The sequence below is a fragment of the Xyrauchen texanus genome, chromosome 30, assembly GCF_025860055.1.
Source record: "Xyrauchen texanus isolate HMW12.3.18 chromosome 30, RBS_HiC_50CHRs, whole genome shotgun sequence".
Classification (NCBI taxonomy): Eukaryota; Metazoa; Chordata; class Actinopteri; order Cypriniformes; family Catostomidae; genus Xyrauchen; species Xyrauchen texanus.
In genome coordinates, this window is record NC_068305.1 from 1225040 (window position 1) to 1248264 (window position 23225).

Here is a 23225-nt window from a genome sequence, read left to right on the forward strand (position 1 = left end):
TGATTTTATATTCCAACCTACTCCTCTACACACACACACTTATATACATCCACACACATGTGCAATTTTATCACAAACAGTCACAAAAGTGTCGGCGTTAGCAGAGAGTGTTGCATGTTTTGTCTTTTGTATGGGGTTGTTGCATTTTTCATGTAGTTTAGTGTGTTTTAGCGCCATACTTGGTGTGCAAATTATTATTTAATAAGTGAGTTCACATTGATTCTCAACTCTGCTAGTTGGGGATCGGTGTAGAAACATGCTCAATCCCCAAATTCTGTGTGTGTGGGTATCAGCAACTACCTGTATCGATAATATATCACAAATCAATATATTGCAATACAAAATCAGAATTGATACACAATGGAAACCACTCCAAGTGATCCGTTTCAATCGTTCTTGCATGCTTTGTGTTGCTATTGTTTGGTAGAGAACCTCATAGAAAAGACTCTGACCACACAGACAGATGCCAGTTTCAGAGTTTGGGTTTATTTAACCCTTAAATGCTCAGGTGATTCGCCAAACGTTATTACATACCTCGGGACTTTAGTGACATCAGCACTTATCTATATCTATCCCAAATGAATCTACAAAATGCTCAGATTGTGTGAAATATTCAAAGCGTTCTCAAGACAATCCTTAATTAATTGAACAGAATCTTTTCTGCTATATTTTGATTAGGGGTGTTGATTTAATGTATTCATTTAGTGCAATAAATTATTTAAAATATAGTGTGTTAAAACAATTAACAATCATGCTTTCTGACCGTACATAAATTCGGTGTTTTCCTACTGTCGGGGCAATTCAAGCTTGAAGTACATGTAAGTTGGTGAAAATGTATATTCTTAATCGTGAAAGCCCTAAAACAGACAATTAATCGTCAAATGAGGTCCTGAGGTCACCTGAGGTGAGCATTTAAGGGTTAAAGAACCTGCTGCTTCAATAATTGAACTGATGGACATAATGTGAATGCACACATACAAACTAAACATTAAATATAGCATATATTAATAACATTACACATAAAAATGTATCTAACGATCTAAAGTGTTGATACAATATAAACATTGCGATATATTGAAGTGATTGTATTTGCACAGCTTTGTGTGTGTGTGCATGTTTGGGTGCTTTTGCATGCTGATCATTGACCCGGCCAAAGATTACAGAAACCAAAATGAACACAAATACGGACATTGTCAACTTTTCAGTTGTTTTTGATATATTGATTGATTTTAATTTGGCTGCTGTAGCTTGCATGAGCTGCATTCCTTATACGAAAGAAGTGTAGTTTATAGTGGTGCTCTCTGGTTTCGTGTTTCTTTAAACTGTGCATGACATGTAATTCCTCTCTTCAGTTGTGTTGTGTAGAAGTGCTGTTTGCGTGTAATGAGCTCAGGCCGGACTGCATTTGTGTGTGTGCTGACTGCCCGTCTCTCTGTAGCCTCCTGTTGTGAAGACCGAGATGGTGACGATTTCAGACACTTTTGCCGCTCAGAAGACAGAGATATCCACCAAAGAGGTCCCCATTGTTCACACGGAAACAAAGACCATCACGTACGAGGCCGCCCAGGTGAGGAAATACTCAATCACACTCTCTCATCACGTCAGCTCTCATGTCTGGTGGGGTAGGGAAGTTCAAATGGATTTATTTGGACAGTTCATTCCAATTAAATGCTTCAAAGAAATAATCCCCTCAGTGTTCCCAGAAGTCCTGGAACATCATCTGTTCTAGTGCAATAAATGTCACCTAAAAGCTACTGTTCATCACTGTTTTCACATTACATTCATTAAACTCGTTTTTATTAGTATTATCTTGTTTTATTAGTAGTAGTATTACGTTTTTGTGTCAGATAAATTCTATTCTGATTTAATCAGTTCTATCTCTATGGAATTATATTGATTTATAAGATTAATACAAAATATACTAGTTAACTTTTTTTGTTATTAGCTTGTAGTGTGACTTTGTTTTACAGCATCATCAAACTAAAATATAATCTCACAACAGACAGACTTAAATCATTCTACACAACTCCTAATACAAACTCCTCACGCAAAGTGCACAGACACATCGTCGTCTCACAATTGATTTCAAGAGTTTGACATTAGAGCGTTACTAATATAATGATGCAGAGATATTCGTTTGCACACACATATTGGGTGAAATTTTAATTGGATTTAAAGGAAAAGTTCAGCCAAAATAAAAAATACTGTCATTATTTTACACCGCTAAGGTTACTCCCAACCGGGGTGACTTTCTTCTCTGGAACAAATTATTTGGCAACACTTTTCAGTTAGGTACTATTTGTTAAAATTAGTTGATGCATAATGTATCATAAACTTGGATTTTTCCATCTTTTATTAATCTTGGTTAATGTTAATTCATAAAAACACAAATGTTGAGGGGGTCTGGGTATCTCAGCGAGTATTGACGCTGACTATCACACCTGGAGTTTGAATCCAGGGTGTGGTGAGTGACTCCAGTCAGGTCTCCTTAGCAACCAAATTGGCCCGGTTGCTAGGGAGGGTAGAGTCACATGGGGTAACCTCCTCGTGGTCGCTGTAATGTGGTTCTCGCTCTCGGCGGGGTACGTGGGGAGTTGTGCGTGGATGCCGCGGAGAATAGTGTGAAGCCTCCACACGCACTACATCTCCACGGTAACACGCTCAAGTCACGTGATAAGATGCGCGGATTGACGGTCTCAGACGCAGAAGCAACTGAGATTCGTCCTCCGACACCCGGATTGAGGCGAGTCACTACACCACCACGAGGACTTAGAGCGCATTGGGAATTGGGCGTTCCACATTGGGGAGCAAAAGGAGAAAATCAAAAAGGTTTTAGAACATAGCCGATGAGTCGTTTGTAGCTTAACTAATGTAGATCATTTCAGAGTGGCTTCCCCGACACAAATTAAATCTATTAGGTCATGCCATTAATGCAAAATCACTTTTCAGGATTTTTCACTTTTTTAGGTGTTAGCACTGATGCTAGTAAACAAACATAAAAAGCGTTAGCACAGATTACAGTTTATTAACATGAGTGTGGTCGAAATTTTTTGGGATATTTTTTTCTCCCCAATTTTGGCATGCACAATTCCTAATGCATTCCTCGTGGTGGCGTAGTGACATCTTCAGGCTATTCTCCATGGCATCCACGCACAACTCACCACACGCCCCACCGAGAGCGAGAACCACATTATAGTGACCACGAGGAGGTTACCCCATGTGACTCTACCCTCACTAGCAACCGGGACAATTTGGTGCCTTAGTAAACCTGACTGGAGTCACTGTTTTTGTTATTTTCAATGATTTATTACTATTGTTTGAAATTATACAAAATTTGCCCCCTTCCTGATTTCTTCTATTTTTTTTGTGTATTTTTAATACTAAATTGTTTTTGATCTTCAAATGAGATATAACATAAAACAAAGACAACTGGAGTAAACACAAAATACAGTTTCAAATATATACACACCAGTGGCCAAAGGTTTGTAATAATGTACAGATTTAGCTGTTTCAGAAGGAAATTGGTACTTTTAGTCACCAAAGTGGCATTCAACTGATCACAATGAAATGTCACCTGAGTATCTGGACAAACTGACAGCTAGAATAACAAGGATCTGTAAAGCTGTCATTGCTGCACATGGAGGATTTTCTGATGAGAACTCTTTGAAGTAGTTTAAGAAGTTCTGAACATTTTTTTCAAATTGTAATAGTAATTTTTCACTTTATTAATGTCCTGACTATACATTGTGATCAGTTGAATGCCAGTTTGGTGAATAAATGTACCAATTTCTTTCCAAAAGAGCAAAATCTCTACATTATTCCAAACTTTTGGCCACCAGTGTATATTTTTTATTGAAGCAAAAAAGTTATCCAACACCTAAATCACCCATGTGAAAAACTAACTGCCCCTTAAATTTCATAGCTGGTTGTGCTGTCTTTAGCAGCAACAACTGCAACCAAACGTTTCTGATAACTGGAGAGCAGTCTTTCACAACGCTGTGGGGGAATTTTGGCCCACTCTTCTTTACAGAACTGCTTTAGTTCAGACACATGAACTGCCCGTTTAAGATCCTGCCACAGCATCTCAATCGGGTTCAAGTCAGGACTTTGACTAGGCCACTCCAAAACCTAAATTTAGCTTCTTTTGAGTCATTCAGAGGGGGACTTCCTCCTGTGCTTTGGATCATTGTGTTGCTGCATAATCCAGTTGCGCTTGAGCTTCAACTCACAGACTGATGACTGGACGTTCTCCTTTAGGATTTTCTGGTAGAGAGCTGAATTCATGTATCCCTTAATTATTAAGCAGCAAAGCATCCCCACACCATCACACTACCACCACCATTCTCGACCGTAGGTATGATGTTGTTTTTGGGGAATTCTGTGTTTGATTTACGCCAGATGTAACGGGAACCCTGTCTTCCAAACAGTTCCACTTTCGACTTATCAGTACACAGAACATTCTCCCAAAAACTTTGAGGAGCATCAAGATGTGTTTTGGAAAAAAACAGATGAGCCTTAATGTTCTTGTAGGTTAGCATTGGTTTTCACCTCGCCCACTGTCTTTCTGATGAAGTGACCTTTATTGATGCGAGAGGGGCCTGCAGTTCCTCGGATGTTGTCCTTGGCTTTTTTGTGACTTCCTGGATGAGTCGTCGCTGTGCTCTTGGAGGAATTTTGGAAGGTTGACCACTTCAGGGAAGGTTCGCTACTGTGCTAAGTTTTCATTTGGAGATAATGGCTCTCATTGGGGTTCTTTGGAGTCTCAGAGTCTTTGAAATGGCTTTGTACCCCTTCCCAGACTGATGTATTTCAGTCACGTCTTTCCTCATCATTTCTGGAATTTCTTTTGGCTTTGGCATAGTGTGCTACTGGGTGAGACCTTTTAGACAACTTCCTGCAGCTGTAAAAGTTGTATTAAGTGTTGATTTGATTGAACGGGGTTGGCAGTTATCAGGTCAGAGTGTGTCTAGTCCAGCTGAACCTTATTATGAATGCAGATTTATAGATTTGGGGATTAAGTGAGCAAATACTTTTTCACACAGGTCCAGTTGTTATTGGATAATTATTTTGCTTCAATAAATAACATTATCATTAAAAAAAAAATGTATTTTTTATGTTAGAATTTGTTTGAATTTTGAAACAATTTAGTATTTAGGCAAATACTTTTTCACAGCATTGTATGTTTTTATTACTATAAATATTCATCACAAGATAAATTGTGGTGCTGCAGAACCCTCATGGTTTGCCCACCAGCACAGAAATATGTATTTCCGACTTTCTGCTATGTTGTTGAAAAACTATTAGAGGCTTACTTTGATTTTAATCATTTGTTGTATTATTATTAACAGTATAATGGTTTAAGAATAAACCAGCATATTATAATTTGTAATAGTAGATGCGAGGTAAACTGTTGCACTGTACAGTGCTGTTTTCACACACACACTAATATGTGTTAAGAAGGTTTGACATTATGATGGTCTAGTGCTCCGTTTACTGCATGTGTTTATGTGGGTTTTTGCTGTGTATGATTGACAGTTGGATGGTAATGGGGATGGAGAGCCAGGTGTTCTCATGACCGCTCAAACCATCACCTCTGAATCACTCTGCACCACCACTACCACACACATCACGAAGGTAACACACACATCTGTGCTCACACACACCACAACAAAACACACCATCAGAGAGATCAGCTAAATATATAAATATGTATAAATATAGAAAGAAATACATTTGAACATAAGTGTGTTGTCAAAAGTGATTCTCTTGAAAATCATCCTTCGACATTAAATTGCCATGTCTCCGGTCTTATTGTGAATGATTCATCAGTGCGAGGGGAAAAAAGCTTCGATCAAAATAAAATGACTTTCTGTGGGCAAGGGAGAGTAATATTATTCAGTAATATCATGGACCAATATTCATGATGCAATCAATCCTAATGGCTAAATCAAATCCCGCCCTTCATCCGCTGAACGTTCTCATCACACAACCCAACTGAAATCAGTTTTTAATTGAATTCTTAGTTTCACTTTTTTTATTATGTTTTAATTTTAAATCTGTTAACTAAAAAATTCATTGTGTTCTGTTTCTTTCGTTAACTGCAACAACACCGACTCAAATGTGTCATAAATGCCCTTTTCATCTCATCTTGATTCTTATACATCTGTTTATTGTGGTTGACGTGTCATTTGATTGATTGACAGACTCTAAAGGGCGGACTGTCAGAAACTCGCATTGAGAAGCGCATCGTCATCACGGGAGACTCTGACATTGATCACGATCAGGTGAGATATCGTCACATACAAGACACTTCCTTACCGGTCATCTCTGTAGAGCGCAACAGTGAATAAAAGAATAAAGAGACCAACCAGATCAGAGAACCGAGAACTAAAAAGTGAATGGAGACTTTGGCTGTGCCTTTGTGTTTCATGAAAGTCAGAACAACATGAGCATAAGCAAATGATGACACAATTTTCATTGTTGACAATTTTCAATAGTCTTTTTCACAATCTCGCAGCTCATTTGTAGGTCTATGTTGAAATATTTGGACCAATATGGTTGTCCGTGGTGATCAAATGAGAAATATTTCAAAAAGTCAAGTTCATAGACAAGTAATCTTTGAGTTCATGATGTTTTCACAAATTGGTTGAAAAACTTTTGTATTATTTTGTACAAAACTGTATTTAATGACTTTATAAATGTCATGTGCTGCAACCATCAAAAGATATTCAAATAATTTCCTCGCACATTGAATACATGTGTACACAACTTCATCATTGAACTTTTCAAGTGTTTGTTTCAAGGTAAGAATATCAAGAGGTTTTCTCATGGTTGCACTAAATGACCTGAACCAAATGTGCATTTTCATTCAAATATTGAGATTTATTTCTATTTGACAAAATGATGGTTTGTGAAGAAGTCTTGTGGGTCTAAAGAGATCTTCTCTGTTTTATGATTTGTGTCACATGACAACAACATTTCTACCTACATGTTGTTTGTGTCACGTGACTTTGATTTGGCGGACAAAAGTTTTTGAAATATTAAATATATTTTCAATCAAATAGTTTCACTGCATTTGTTTTAAAGAAATAATAATAAAAGATTATTCAACTCAACTCATGCCAACATTTCTTTTTTAAGAATTTCAGTTTTAAATGATACCTTGAATTTCTTTTACTGTCTCCAGACGGTTGCACCACATTTTTGACTTTAAGCCCCAGAATTAAAAATGACTTTGAACTCAGAAACTGAAAACATGTTCATCATAGAAGAAGTGTATTCACGTACTGATTTTGTGTGACATCGAGTGCTTGTTATTGCGGTGTGGTAATTCCGTTTGCCTGTACAAAATAACGCACATGCTGGTTTAGCTTTCTGATGGGTCGAGAACATGGCACACAGGTTTCCATAGTGATGTGACATTTAACAACCCCACAACTTGTAAGGTCACATGAATGCCTTTAATGGTGGTATTTTAAAAGTCAAAGGTCATAAATGGGTTAAGCACAACCCAATCGAAATTACCCTGAGTACTATCTGTTCTGATAGAAGCACCGTTTTCTTGTGCTCTCAGAGATTTACAACGAGCTCATTTTATGTAGTAATCAGCGAGCGCATTTACATGTTTAGCTGTTGAAATTTAAACATACGTGCACACTGGAGTTTTGATCAGGTTTTGCTGAAACTGTTTCTGACCTTTACACTAAGATGCCGTTTACATGACAGCGTATTCAGTGCAAGATTGTGTCATCCGTGTGTGTGTTCAGTTATTTCAGTTGTTTATTTTCCCTTAATCCTTTTGTTTGGTTTTTGTTTGTTGTTTTGTTGTATTGATGGTTTACTGTGGGCGGGGTCAGGCATTGGCCCAGGCTATAAAGGAGGCCAAAGAGCAGCACCCTGACATGTCCGTCACTCGCGTGGTCGTCCACAAAGAGACCGAGTTAGCAGAAGACGACGACTGAAGGACAGGTAAGCACATACCAACAAGTGTCGCTGTTGACGACCAGACATGACCTCTGCCTGGAGCCTCTTGTTTCTTCCTTTTCTTTTATGCTTTTCCCTTTTATTAATTTCCCCTTCTGTGTTTGTCTGTTTTATTTCTGTGTGCTGCATCCATCTGCACAGTGTATTTCTTGTCATGCCTGTTTCTTAAGTCTCTAAGTTTCTAACGCAGTGTCCATTCACATGTGGCCTCTGGTACTCACTACTCTGTGTAACCAGGGCTTCATTTGGGCCTGAACAAACCCAGTTTGCAACTATGGTTATTAATATATACAGTACACTACCACTGAAAAGTCTGGACACATCTACTCATTCTCAAAAACTACTACGATCCACATTTTAGAATAATTGTAAAGTAATTAAAACTATGAAATAAAAAATGGAATTGTGGAAATTATGTCTTATATTTTGAGCTTTAACTTTTCAAGCACCCCCCTTTGAATGATTCATGTCCTTGTGTGGTCATTATGGCCAAACAGTTACATTTTTGTTTCATCAGACCAGAGGACATTTCTCCTAAAAGTAAGATCTTTGTCCCCATGTGCACTTGCAAACTGTAGTCTGGATTTTGTATGTTGGTTTTGGAGCAGTGACTTCTTCCTTGCTGAGCAGCCTTTCAGGTTATGTTTATATAGGACTTGTTTTACTGTAGATATAGATACTTGTCTACCTGTTTCCTCCAGCATCTTCACAAGGTCCTTTACTGTTGTTCTGGGATTGATTTGCACTTTTCACACCAAACTACATTAATCTCTAGGAGACAGAATACATCTCCTTCCTGAGCGTTATGATGGCTCTATGGTTCCACGGTGTTTATACTTGCGTACTATTGTTTGTACAGATAAACTTGGTACCTTCAGACATTTGGAAATTACTCCCAAGGATGAACCAGACTTGTGGAGGTCCACAATTGTTTTTTCTGAGGTCTTGGCTGTCTTTTGATTTTCCCATGATGTCAAGCAAAGAGGCACTGAGTTTGAAGGTAGGCCTTAAAATACATCCACAGGTACACCTCCAATTGACTCCAATTAGCCTATCAGAAGCTAATTGCCTGAAGGCTTGTCATCATTTTCTGGAATTTTCCAAGCTACTTAAAGGCACAGTTAACTCAGTGTATGTAAACTTCTGACCCACTGGAATTGTGATATAGTCAATTAAAAGTGAAACAATCCGTCTGTAAACAATTATTGGAAAAATTAATTGTCATGCACAAAGTAGATGTCCTAAACGACTTGCCAAAACTATAGATTGCTAATATGAAATCTGTTAAGTTAAAAAATTTGTTTTAATTACTTCAACCTAAGTGTATGTAAGACTTCAACTGTATAATAGTTTATAGACAAATAAACATGCCTACACATGAGTTTCTCAACAAATAATTTTTTTTGTAATTGTATGTGAAGAAAATTACGGATAGGCGCAATTTATATTTGTGACCTAATTTCAAGCATAGAAGCATAAGTCTTTAGATCATGGAAAGTATACATTTGGTCAAATATGTCTGTAACTTTTGACTATAAGTGTAATATCATTTAAAAACATGGTTAATAATTGTATGCTATGTCTATAACTTCCGATATTTCCATTAAAAGTCTGTGTTCAATCTAAGTCACATCTTATAGGAAATACAGTGCATTCATAAAGTATTCAGTTCCCTCATAATCTTTTCACATTTTGTAATGTTGCAGCCTTGTGTTAAAATGCTTTAAATGATCATTTGTTTCACATGAATCTAAGCTCCATATCCTATAATGACAAAGCAAAAACCAGATTTTTCATAACTTTGAAAATATAATTAAAAAGAAAAAACTGAAATATCACATTGACTTAAATATTCAGACCCTTAACTGTGCACTTAGTTGAAGCACCTTTCACAGTGGTTACAGACTCAAGTCTTTTGGGATATGATGCGACCTGGATTTGGGGATTTTCTGCCATTATTCTCTCTAGTCCTCTCAAACTCATGCCATTTTCAGGTCTCTCCTGAGATGTTCGATTGGGTCCAAGTCCGGGCTCTGGCTGTGCCACACAAGGACATTCACAGAGTTGTCCCGAAGCCACTCTTGTGTTGTCTTAGCTGTGTCCCTGTCTGAGGTCCTGAGCACACTGGACCAGGTTTTCAATCAGGGTATCTCTGTATTTAGCTGCGTTGTGCTTTCCTGCAACCCTGACCAGTCCCCCAGACCCTGCCTTTGAAAAACGCCCCACAGCATGATGCTAGCACCACCATGCTTCACTGTCGGGATGGTATTGTGCAGGTAAGGAGCAGTGCCTGGTTTCTTCCGGACATGACGCTCAGAATTAAGGCCCTTCTCCCCTGATTGCTCTGTTTGGCCAGGCGGCCAACTCTAGGAAGAGTCTTGGTTGTTCCAAACTTCCATTTAAGAATTATGGAGGCCACTGTGATCTTGGAAAGCTTCAATGCAGCTAAAAAATTTTTGTAGCTTTCCCCAGATCTGTCTTGACACAATCCTGTCTCTGAGCTCTGCTCCCTAGCAATCGGGCCAATTTGGTTGCTTTGGAGACCTGACTGGAGTCACTCAGCACACCCTGGATTCAAACTCACGACTCCAGGGGTGGTAGTCAGTGTCTTAACTCGCTGAGTTACCCAGACCCGCCTGCAAAATAAGCCTATTAACCATTAGGGTCTTTATCCACCTCCCGGCTGATTAGCCCTATTCAGGGCTGGGCATGTGTCCTCATGGATCACATGACTATATTTGCACTTGTTCTGTACGTCATGACAACAGGAGGATGATTCCTCTGTCTAAAACGTGTGTCCCTGTGTAGCTGCATGAAATCATTATAATAGTTCAGATAGTTAAAATACATTGCATTACAGATTAGAGTAAAGAATTTATAAGACAATACAAAAAGTGGCTTTGTAAGTCAATATGTTATTGAACATAATCCTTTCATTGGCCTACATTCTTTTTTTCTTATAAGGGCTTTTCTAAGGACACATCTATGTACACTTTGGTTGCATCGTGCCATAAAAAGTGTTTATAGGTCAAAATACATCTGGAGACCCCAGCATTAGGAGTTGTGCTGGATCCAGCTGTGTTTGAGTCCTCGTCTCGTTTGTCTGCCGTCAGTAAGTGTGTTTGATGGTAAGAACACGTCCTCGTCTCATGTGTCTGCTGTCAGTAAGTGTGTTTGATGGTAAGAACGCGTCCTCGTCTCGTGTGTCTGCTGTCAGTAAGTGTGTTTGATGGTAAGAACGCGTCCTCGTCTCACGCGTCTGCTGTCAGTAAGTGTGTTTGATGGTAAGAACACGTCCTCATCTCGTGCGTCTGCTGTCAGTAAGTGTGTTTGATGGTAAGAACGTGTCCTCGTCTCGTGTGTCTGCTGTCAGTAAGTGTGTTTGATGGTAAGAACGCGTCCTCGTCTCATGCGTCTGCTGTCAGTAAGTGTGTTTGATGGTAAGAACACGTCCTCGTCTCGTGTGTCTGCCGTCAGTAAGTGTGTTTGATGGTAAGAACACGTCCTCATCTCGTGTGTCTGCCATCAGTAAGTGTGTTTGATGGTAAGAACACGTCCTCGTCTCGTGTGTCTGCCGTCAGTAAGTGTGTTTGATGGTAAGAACACGTCCTCATCTCGTGTGTCTGCCATCAGTAAGTGTGTTTGATGGTAAGAACACGTCTTCGTCTCGTGTGTCTGCCGTCAGTAAGTGTGTTTGATGGTAAGAACGTGTCCTCGTCTCATGCGTCTGCTGTCAGTAAGTGTGTTTGATGGTAAGAACGCGTCCTCGTCTCATGCGTCTGCTGTCAGTAAGTGTGTTTGATGGTAAGAACACGTCCTCATCTCGTGCGTCTGCTGTCAGTAAGTGTGTTTGATGGTAAGAACGTGTCCTCGTCTCGTGTGTCTGCTGTCAGTAAGTGTGTTTGATGGTAAGAACGCGTCCTCGTCTCATGCGTCTGCTGTCAGTAAGTGTGTTTGATGGTAAGAACACGTCCTCGTCTCGTGTGTCTGCCGTCAGTAAGTGTGTTTGATGGTAAGAACACGTCCTCGTCTCGTGTGTCTGCCGTCAGTAAGTGTGTTTGATGGTAAGAACACGTCCTCATCTCGTGTGTCTGCCATCAGTAAGTGTGTTTGATGGTAAGAACACGTCTTTGTCTCGTGTGTCTGCCGTCAGTAAGTGTGTTTGATGGTAAGAACACGTCCTCATCTCGTGTGTCTGCTGTCAGTGAGTGTGTTTGATGGTAAGAACACGTCCTCGTCTCGTGTGTCTCCCGTCAGTAAGTGTGTTTGATGGTAAGAACACGTCCTCGTCTCATGTGTCTGCTGTCAGTAAGTGTGTTTGATGGTAAGAACGCGTCCTCGTCTCGTGTGTCTGCTGTCAGTAAGTGTGTTTGATGGTAAGAACACGTCCTCGTCTCGTGTGTCTCCCGTCAGTAAGTGTGTTTGATGGTAAGAACACGTCCTCGTCTCATGTGTCTGCCGTCAGTAAGTGTGTTTGATGGTAAGAACACGTCCTCGTCTCGTGTGTCTCCCGTCAGTAAGTGTGTTTGATGGTAAGAACACGTCCTCGTCTCATGTGTCTGCTGTCAGTAAGTGTGTTTGATGGTAAGAACGCGTCCTCGTCTCGTGTGTCTGCTGTCAGTAAGTGTGTTTGATGGTAAGAACACGTCCTCGTCTCATGTGTCTGCCATCAGTAAGTGTGTTTGATGGTAAGAACACGTCTTCGTCTCGTGTGTCTGCCGTCAGTAAGTGTGTTTGATGGTAAGAACGCGTCCTCGTCTCGTGTGTCTGCTGTCAGTAAGTGTGTTTGATGTTAAGAACGCGTCCTCGTCTCGTGTGTGTCTGCTGTCAGTAAGTGAGTTTGATGGTAAGAACACATCCTCGTCTCATGAGTCTCCCGTCAGTAAGTGTGTTTGATGGTAAGAACACATCCTCGTCTCGTGTGTCTGCTGTCAGTAAGTGTGTTTGATGGTAAGAACACGTCCTCGTCTCGTGTGTCTCCCGTCAGTAAGTGTGTTTGATGGTAAGAACACGTCCTCGTCTCATGTGTCTGCCGTCAGTAAGTGTGTTTGATGGTAAGAACACGTCCTCGTCTCGTGTGTCTCCCGTCAGTAAGTGTGTTTGATGGTAAGAACACGTCCTCGTCTCATGTGTCTGCTGTCAGTAAGTGTGTTTGATGGTAAGAACACGTCCTCGTCTCGTGTGTCTCCCGTCAGTAAGTGTGTTTGATGGTAAGAACACGTCCTCGTCTCATGTGTCTGCCATCAGTAAGTGTGTTTGATGGTAAGAACACGTCTTCGTCTCGTGTGTCTGCCGTCAGTAAGTGTGTTTGATGGTAAGAACGCGTCCTCGTCTCGTGTGTCTGCTGTCAGTAAGTGTGTTTGATGTTAAGAACGCGTCCTCGTCTCGTGTGTGTCTGCTGTCAGTAAGTGTGTTTGATGGTAAGAACACATCCTCGTCTCATGAGTCTGCCGTCAGTAAGTGTGTTTGATGTTAAGAATGCGTTCTCGTCTCGTGCGTCTGCCGTCATTAAGTGTGTTTGATGGTAAGAATGCGTCCTCGTCTCGTGCGTCTGCCGTCAGTAAGTGTGTTTGATGGTAAGAACACGTCCTCGTCTCGTGCGTCTGCCGTCAGTAAGTGTGTTTGATGGTAAGAACACGTCCTCGTCTCGTGTGTCTGCCGTCAGTAAGTGTGTTTGATGGTAAGAACGCGTCCTCGTCTCGTGTGTCTGCTGTCAGTAAGTGTGTTTGATGGTAAGAACACGTCCTCGTCTCATGTGTCTGCTGTCAGTAAGTGTGTTTGATGGTAAGAACACGTCCTCGTCTCGTGTGTCTGATGTCAGTAAGTGTGTTTGATGGTAAGAACGCGTCCTCGTCTCGTGTCTGCCGTCAGTAAGTGTGTTTGATGGTAAGAACGCGTCCTCGTCTTGTGTGTCTGCCGTCAGTAAGTGTGTTTGATGTTAAGAACGCGTCCTCGTCTCGTGCGTCTGCCGTCAGTAAGTGTGTTTGTTGTCTGTACAGCTGGAGTCGCTCTTACTGACCCCTGCTGACTTAGACCCGCTAAAACATCAAGGTGCTACTTCAAGCTTCAATTGATCCGATAGTTGGAAAATCACTCATTATGGTGGAATGATTTATCATGTAATTTTTTTAACATGTATTTTATATAATTAATTTCACTGAATTAACATTTTAAATCAGTTATAACCCATATACACATATATTTGGACGAAGGGATGGACACACGGCAAATTGTTTTTGCATTATTCTGAATTTGTTGGGGTATAAATTAAATAATTGGAAGGAAACATGACTACTGTTGGGAGTGCAGATGGCTTCATTCATTTTAATAAGAGCAATGTTGTGTAGTTACATTTGTAAACAGCCCCCAAACCTGCCAGACTGTCCTCGTTTTGGGGGCTCATCATTTATTGATTTAGCACTGAGTGGAACTACTGTTGTGCCCATGTGCACTGTGTCATCTTGCTCTGAAATATTGTGAAGAGCCACTTGAAGTTCACACGGTGACCTGAACCTCACAGGAAATAATATCTCCTCAAATCACTAGAAAAAGAAGAGCATTTCCTCTGTGCTGAGAATTGGATGTCTGTCGTCTGTCAGGGCTGATACGGTTCCCTCAGGATGTGGGTTCGGTGGGTTACTGTGTTATTTCGGTATTATTATTAAGAGTAGACTAGAACTGTTGGGGTGTGTGTGAGGAGTGAATCAATCAATCTGTATCATGTGTTTAATACTTCCTCTGTTTTCTGTTTGTTGTTCACAGAGCTGAAATTCACAACGTTCCACCATATGGGATCAAAGTTCATCCGCTGAATGAGTGAAGGAGTGATGTGGCGGACGAGAGAAAGTAGAGCTCTGAATCCTGTATCGAAACATCTTTATTTTCTGTCATTCACAACCAGAACCACTTAGCTAACGTTGGTAGCATCTTGTTTTCTAGTGTTGGTTTTATCTTTTTCCCTCAAAAGATTGTCTTTGCCATTTATGAAGACCAGATCAGATTTCTGTTGTTTTTATTGTTAATTAGTCATTCACATTCCTAGTACATGCAAAGGGATAAAAGACTTTGAGATGAATCTTAATTGGTTGCATCAAGATATGGTGGAGTTTTTGTAATAATATGTAATAATAATACTTTTTTTTTATGAGGGGATGGGGCGAGGATGGGGGCAGGACTAAAGATTCATTTTTATGATGTCGTTGTGTTTGTATGGGACCAGCACAGGATAAATGGCACTGTGTCATTTCTCATTGGTGGACGACAGTGCCAATCATTCCTCTATGCAGTCAAACAGAAACATTCCACCAAGGAGAGGAACTTCTTTCTAGCTCTCTGAGAAACAAGACGAAACCTTAATATGGAGGGGGGAAAATAGAAGAAGAAAAATGTGAAACCTAGGCAGCTTTTTTGGAAAGTTTTTGATTTCCAACACTTTTCTGGCACCAATAATCTGAAATATATTGGTCGAAAACCTGATATTATTTTGTTATTTTAAATCTGTCCTTTTCTGTAAACTGATATTTGTAAATGAGGCCAATCTGTTTGCCCTATTAAACATTTTTAATCTGTTACATTCAGATGTTTTTAATGAAATGAACAAATGATAAATGTCTGCCACTGTTTTTAGCTGTAGATTCAGGCCTGTGTTTCCCCTCTCTGTAGTCTCTGCTCCCTCTAATCCCATCTTCTCCATACACCCTGTGTATAGCGGTTAATATTAGTATTGTTTTCTTTTTTTAGAAGCTTTGGATGATGTTTTTATGCCCCACCCAACCCATTGTGTAACACTTCAAATAAAAGTTTGTTTATTCTCTAATAATTATGCACTGGCTCTTTTGAGATTTCAAAGGTTTATTTTCAGGTTTTTGTACACTATCATTCTGGACACGCTAGACTACATTCAGAAGAAGTGTTATTTATATTTTCTACGCTCTGTCGCTTTAATGTCAGCTTATATAATTGGCTGCGTTTCAGCTTCAGAGGGTTGAAGGCTCCAAAATATTGGTAATTCAGAATGCACTTTTAAAGGAATATTCAGGGTCCAAAAGTAGATAAGCTCTGTTGACAGTGTTTATGTCATAATGTTGATTACCACCAAAAAAATATTTTGACTCCCTCCTTTTCTTTAAAAAAACAAAAAATCTGTTATAGTGAAACACTTACAATCGAAGTCAATGGGGCCAATTTTTGAATGGTAGAATACTCAACAGCTCAAATAATGCACAAGTTTAACAGTAGAATTCATGCAAGTGCTTTTATAAAATGATAATCTTCACATTTCTGCATTTAAACCCTCAAAAATGGACTTGACCATTGTAAGTGACTCACTATAACACACATTTGTGTTTTTTTTTTTTTAAGAAAAGGAGGAACTAGTTGAAATAAAAGTTTCTTGTTATCAACATTATGCCACAAATGCTGTCGATTGAGGTTAACTTGTATTGAACGAACACAGAATATTCCTTTAACGTCATATTTATCCAAACCAAAGCAGCTGCTGCCCTCACACGAAGACTGACGCTAATGAACATCAAGTGTACCTAGTTAGTATATTTACACATGATATTGCCTCACTATTTAGTACTTTTAGAATGCAAATAACAAAATAAAATGCTTTAAATCTTTTAGGCTTTGTAAAGAAATTTAAAATTCATGTTTAAATATTTGTGTTTTATTAATTTTAATTAAAAAAAAGATAACCAGAAAAGAAATTAAACAGTATGTTTAATTAAATAAATAAAATATTATTTAACTAATTTATTATAATAACATATGAAGCGAATTTACAATAAAATAGCACACAAGAAGCAGCCAGTTTCATACAGAGAGCATTGGTTTTGAAAAGTTAATTGTAATCATCAAAAGCTTTAATAAACCACAGAGATGAAGGGATGTCAAATGTTTTTGTTCATAGAACTACAGTGTGTTTGCATTTGCAGCAGCTTTTAGTCACTTTACACTTGGCAAACCTCCAGATTTGAACATTGAGGCAGACGGACTACAACAGCAGAAGACCACGCTGGGTTCCACTAATGAACTGAAAACTACCGTTTGTGTACCTCAGCACAAATCCAGATTTGTCAGTCCAGCCGAAGTTTTTCCAATCATCTACAGTCCAGTTTTTGTGAGCCTGTGCCCACTACAGCCTCAGTTTCCTGTTCTTAGCTGACAGTTGTGGGACCCCAGAGGGGTCTTCTGCTGCTGTAACCCATCCGCCTCAATGTTCGGCGTGTTGTATGTTCAGAAATTATTTTCTGCATAGAACTGTTGTAACGTGTGGTTATTTGGGTAACTGTCAGCTTGGACCAGTCTGGCCATTCTCCTCATTAACAAGCCGTTTATGCCCACAGAACTGAAGCTCACTGGATGTTTTTTATTTTTTGCGTTCTCAATACACTCTAGAGACTGTTGTGTTTGTAAATCCCATGAGATTAAAGAAATACTCAAACCAGCCTGTCTGGCACCAACAATCATGCCACGGTCTAAACCATTGACATCAAAATGTTCCCCATTCTGATGGTTGATGTGAACATTAACTGAAGCTCCTGACCCATATCTGCATGATTTTATGTATTGCACTGGAGCCACACAATTGGCTGATTAGATAAGTACCTAATAAAGTGATCGGTGGGTGTAAATATATATATACACACATTGGTGGCCAAAAGTTTGGAATAATGTAGAGATTTTGCTCTTTTGGAAAGAAATTGGTACATTTATTCACCAAACTGGCATTCAACTGATCACAATGTGTAGTCAGGACATTAATAAAGTGAAAAATTAAACTACTTCAAAGATTTCTCATCAAAAAATCCTCCACATGCAGCAATGACAGCTTTGCAGATCTTGTTATTCTAGCTGTCAGTTTGTCCAGATACTCAGGTGACATTTCACCCCACACTTCCTGTAGCACTTGCCATAGATGTGTCTGTCTTATCTGGCACTACTCACGCACCTTACAGTCTAGCTGATCCCACAAAAGCTCAATGAGGTTAAGATCCATAACACACTTTTCCAATTATCTGTTGTCCAATGTCTGTGTTTCTTTGCCCACTCGAACCATTCCTTTTTGTTTTTCTGTTTCAAAAGTGGCTTTTTCTTTGCAGTTCTTCCCATAAGACCTCCTGAGTCTTCAATTACTGTTGTACATGAAACTGGTGTTGAGCAGGTAGAATTCAATGAAGCTGTCAGCGGAGGACATGTGAGGTGTCTATTTCTCAAACTAGAGACTCTGATGTACTTATCCTCTTGTTTAGTTGTACATCTGGTCTTCCACATCTCTTTCTGTCCCTGTTAGAGTCAGTTGTGCTTTTGTCTTTGAAGACTGTAGTGTGTACCATTGTATGAAATCTTCAGTTTTTTGTCAGTTTTAAGCATTGTATATCCTTCATTCCTCAAAACAATGATTGACTGATGAGTTTCTTTTCTGCCTATTTTGACCTAATATTGACCTGAAGACATGTCAGTCTATTGCATACTGTGACAACTCAACAACAAACACAAAGACAACGTTAAGCTTCATTTAATGAACCAAATATCTTTCAACTGTGTTTGATATAATGGAAGTGACTTTCTAGTATCAAATGATCAATTTATCATGATTACTCAAGGATAAGGTGATGGAGTGATGCTGCTGTGTAGATTTGATCAAAAATGACTTTTTTCAAATAGTGATGGTGCTGTTTTTTACATCAGTAATGTCCTGACTATACAGTGCATCCGGACAGTATTCACAGCGCTTCACTTTTTCCACATTTTGTTATGTTACAGCCTTATTCCAAAATGGATTAAATTAATTATTTTCCTCACAATTCTACAAATAATACCCCATAATGACAACGTGAAAGGAATTTGTTTGAAATCTTTGCAAATTTATTAAAAATAAAAAATGAGGGGAAAATAAATCACATGTACATAAATATTCACAGCCTTTGCTCAAAACTTTGTTGAAGCATCTTTGGCATCAATTACAGCCTCAAGTCTTTTTGTGTATGATGCAACAAGTTGGCACACCTGTTTTTGGGCAGTTTCTCCCATTCTTCTCTGCAGGACATCTCAAGCTCCATCAGGTTGGATGGGGAGCATCGGTGCACAGCCATTTTCAGATCTCTCCAGAGATGTTCAATCGGGTTCAAGACTGGACTCTGGCTGGGCCACTCAAGGACATTCACATAGTTGTCCCGTAGCCACTACTTGTTGATCAGTTGAATGTCACTTTGGTGAATTACAGTACCAATTTCCTTCAGAATCAGCTAAATATGTGCACATACATTACAAATTTTAGAGAATGTTTTTAATTCTAGACTTGATAGCTTTATAGAAAGAAACAAATTACTCTCAGACAATCAGTTTGGTTTTAGGAAAAATTGTTCAACTTCACATGCACTCTTTGATATAGTTGATGAAATAACGAATGCTGTTGATAGCAAGAAATATGCAATAGGGTTATTTTTTGACCTAAGTAAAGCTTTCGACACAATAAATTATGACATATTGATTAACAAACTGGAAAAGTATGGGATTAGAGGGGTAGCATTACACTGGGTTACCAGTTACTTAAAAAATAGAAAACAATGTGTGACAATAGGAGATCATCAGTCGAGTTGTCAAGAAATTGTGTGCAGTTTACCTCAAGGTTCCATTCTGGGTCCAAAATTATTTAATATGTATATAAACGATATTTGTAAAACATCAAAAATACTAAGATTTATCTTGTTTGCAGACGATACAAATATTTTTGCATCGGGTGATGATTTACAACAACTGTGTCAAATTGTTACCTTGGAACTCAAACGTGTTAATATGTGGTTCAAACAAAACAAATTATCACTAAATCTGAGTAAAAGTAAAATGATGATATTTGGCAACAGTAACACCAATGCTCAGGAAGCAATCCAGATAGAGGGTGTTGTTATAGAGCGGGTGCATGAAATCAAATTTCTTGGAGTTATTATAGATGATAGAATTACTTGGAACTCTCACATTAAATATACCATCACTAAAATATCAAGAAGCATTTCTGTAATTGCTAAAGTAAAGCATATTTTAAATAGTAAAGCACTGCATACTTTATATTGTTCTTTGATCTTGCCTTATTTATATTATTGTTCTATGATATGGGGTAGCACTTATAAAAGTACATTAAGACCAATAGTAATGTTGCAAAAAAAAGAGTTATTCGACTAATTCATAAAGTAGGGTTTTTGGACCACACAAACTCACTATTTTTAAAATCAAAGATCATGAAGTTTTATGACATTGTTGAGTTCCAATCAGTACAGATTCTATACAAAGCAAGGCACAAATTGTTACAAAGCAAAATACAAAAAAGGTTTCAAGAACGTACTGGTTGTTATGAATTACGTGATGATTTAAACTTTAGGACGCAGAAACACAGTACAACTTTGAAAAGTTTTAGCCTTACAGTCAATGGGGTACAATTATGGAATAATTTGGAGATAGTGATAAAACGAAGTTCAAACATCAATCTTTTTAAATACAAATATAAACAAAAGATCTTTGAAAAGTATAGAGAAGAAGAAATGTTTTGTCATTAGGGGTACATTTACTATGACCAGATACTTGTTGTCTCTTTGTTGTTGTTTTGTTGTCGTGTACTTTGTTTCCTTGAACCATTGTGAAATGAGAATTTTTCTTGTATAAAATTTGGGGGCGCTTATAAGCTCTTTTGCGTCAGCTCTCTCCTTTTGAGCAGAATGGTTACTGTTCAAATAAAAAAATAAAAAAAACATTTACATTTATTTATTTGGCAGACGGTTTTATCCAAAGCGACTTACAAAAGAGGAAAACATAAGTGAATCATTTTAAGGAGACATTTGAACGAAAAGTGCCATACTACAAAGTTTCACTAGCATCAGAATAGCATTCAAAACAGATTTAAGTGCAACAAGAAATTTAGTTTTTTTAGTGACTGGTTAAGTGCTCTTGGAAAAGATTTGTTTTTAGGCGTTTTTTTTTAAGACAGAGAGTGAGTCAGCTTCATGGATTGAGTTGGGAAGATCATTCCACCAACGTGGTATGATGAAACCAAGAGTCCGGGAAAGTGTTTTGGTGCCTCTTTGTGTTGGTACAGCAAGGCAACGTTCCTTAGCAAATCGCAGGCTTCTGGCGGGAGTGTAGATTTGCATAAATTATTGTTGGAGCAGACCCAGTGACTGTCCAGCATCAGAGCCTTGAATTTAATACGTGCATCAACCGGCAGCCAGTGGAGAGAGACAAAAAGTGGTGTAACATGTGCTCTCTTTGGTTCATTAAAGACCAGACGTGCTGCTGCATTCTTGATCATTTGGAGAGGTCTAATTGCACATGCAGGAAGGCCTGCAATGAGAGCGTTACAGTAGTCCAGTCTAGTTACGACAAGGGACTGAACGAGCAGTTGTGTGGCATGTACAGTGAGGAAGGGTCGTATCTTCCTGATATTGTAGAGTGTAAATCTACATGATCTTGCAGTCTTTGATGTGGTCTGTGAAATTTAGCTTGTCATCAATGGTTACCCCTAGATTTCTGACCGTTTTGGAAGGCGATATTGTAATTGTACCCAGCTGCACGGTGATGTTGTGTTCAACAGCAGGGTTGGCTGGAAGACAAGGAGTTCGGTCTTTGCTGGGTTGAGTTGCAGGTGGTGTTCCTTCATCCAGGCAGAGATGTCTGCCAGACAGATTCGAGCAGTCACTGTGGTGTCGTTGGGCTGAAAAGACAAGTAGAGTTGCGTGTCGTCAAGTGTAGCAGTGGTAAGAGAAACCATGTGACTGAATGATGGGTCCCAGTGATGATGTGTGTATGGAGAAGAGAAGTCGCCCAAGCACTGATCCCTGAGGTACCCCAGTAAGTAACTGATGTGGCTTGGATACCTCCCCTCTGCAGGCTACCATGAAGGACCTATCTGAGAGATAGGAGGTCAACCAGTCAAGCACAAGTCCTCTGATGCCCAGAGTAGAGAGGGTGGAGAGTAGGATCTGATGGTTGACTGTGTCAAAGGCAGCAGAAAGGTCCAGCAGAATCAGAATGGATTATCTGGATTCAGCTTTCGCCTGTCTCAGCGACTCCATGACAGACAGCAGGGCAGACTCAGTGGAGTGTCCACTTTTGAAGCCTGACTGATTGTCATCCAGCAGCTTGTTCTGTGAGAGATAGGCAGAGATCTGATTGAAAACTGCCCTTTCAAGTGTTTTTGCCATGAATGGGATGAGAGAGACTGGTCTGTAGTGTTCTATCTGTGTGGGGTTAAGTGCAGGTTTTTTCAGCAGTGGGGTTACTCGAGACAATGTTGTGGGAAAAGTGCCTGTAAATAGAGACATGTTAATTATGTGTGTAAGTGCAATTAGGATGGACGGAGAGATGGCCTGGAGAAGGTGTGATGGAATGGACTCAAGGGGACAGGTTTTGGGGTGGTTGGAGAGGAGGAGTTTAGAGACCTCAGTGTCAGTTAAAGGAGAGAACATAGAGAAAGAAGAGTTGCATACAGGAGGTGGGTGTTTGACAGGGTGTAGTGCAGCGAATGTATTGCTGATGGTCGTAACCTTATTTGTAAAAAATGTGGCGAAGATATCTGCTGTCAATGATGTGTCAGGTGGTGGAGGGGGAGGGCAGAGAAGTGTGTTGAATGTTCTAAACAAGCTACGAGTGTCTGTGGAGCTGTTGATCTTGGTCTGGTAATAAGAGGTTTTTGCAGCTTTAACGTTATCTGAAAAAGTTGCGAGCAGAAGCTGATATTTACTTAGATCTGCTGGATCTTTAGATTTCCGCCATCTCCTCTCAGCTGCTCTGAGATCAGTCTGATGTTCACGAAGGACGTCAGACAGCCAGGGGCTGGGTGGTGTAGTATGAGCTGGTCTAAAGGAGAGAGGACAAATGTTGTCTAGACAGGTTGTTAAAGTAGAGCTAAGTGTGTCTGTGGCAGTGTTTACAACAAGTGTGGAAAATACATTTATTGTGGGAAGAGAGGTAGAGACATCTGTGGAAAGGCGAGAGGGTGAGAGGGAACGCAGGTTATGGCTAAAGGAAACCAAAGGTAGAGTCGGTTTTACTATAGATGTGAGAATCATGTTGAATTGAACAAAGTAGTGATCAGAGACATGTAAAAGTGTAACAAGAATATTTGAGATGGTACAGTTATGTATGACTTAACTACATAACTTAAGTAGTTACCCGATCTGTTTGTTGCTGTGGTGTGTACTATGGGACAAGTGAAAACAAATGTAGCGCAAACACACGTTTAAGCG

At 39.4% G+C, this 23225-nt stretch overlaps 1 protein-coding gene across 13 annotated transcripts in view; it reads left to right on the forward strand.

Moving 5' to 3' along the window:
* Positions 1-15812, forward strand: part of LOC127623673 (protein 4.1-like) — a 154331-nt gene extending 138519 nt beyond the window's left edge. For 6 of the 13 annotated variants that reach the window (XM_052098097.1, XM_052098099.1, XM_052098102.1 and 3 more), the window contains 5 exons: positions 1439-1567; positions 5536-5634; positions 6204-6284; positions 7857-7968; positions 14746-15810. In XM_052098097.1, the coding sequence (XP_051954057.1) occupies positions 1439-1567; positions 5536-5634; positions 6204-6284; positions 7857-7961 (414 nt within the window). In that variant the 3' untranslated portion in view covers positions 7962-7968; positions 14746-15810. Of the gene's footprint in view, positions 1-1438; positions 1568-5535; positions 5635-6203; positions 6285-7856; positions 7969-14745 lie in introns of all 13 variants that reach the window. The other 7 variants (XM_052098105.1, XM_052098106.1, XM_052098107.1 and 4 more) reach the window with 3 other exon arrangements.
* Positions 15813-23225: the final 7413 nt, after the last annotated feature.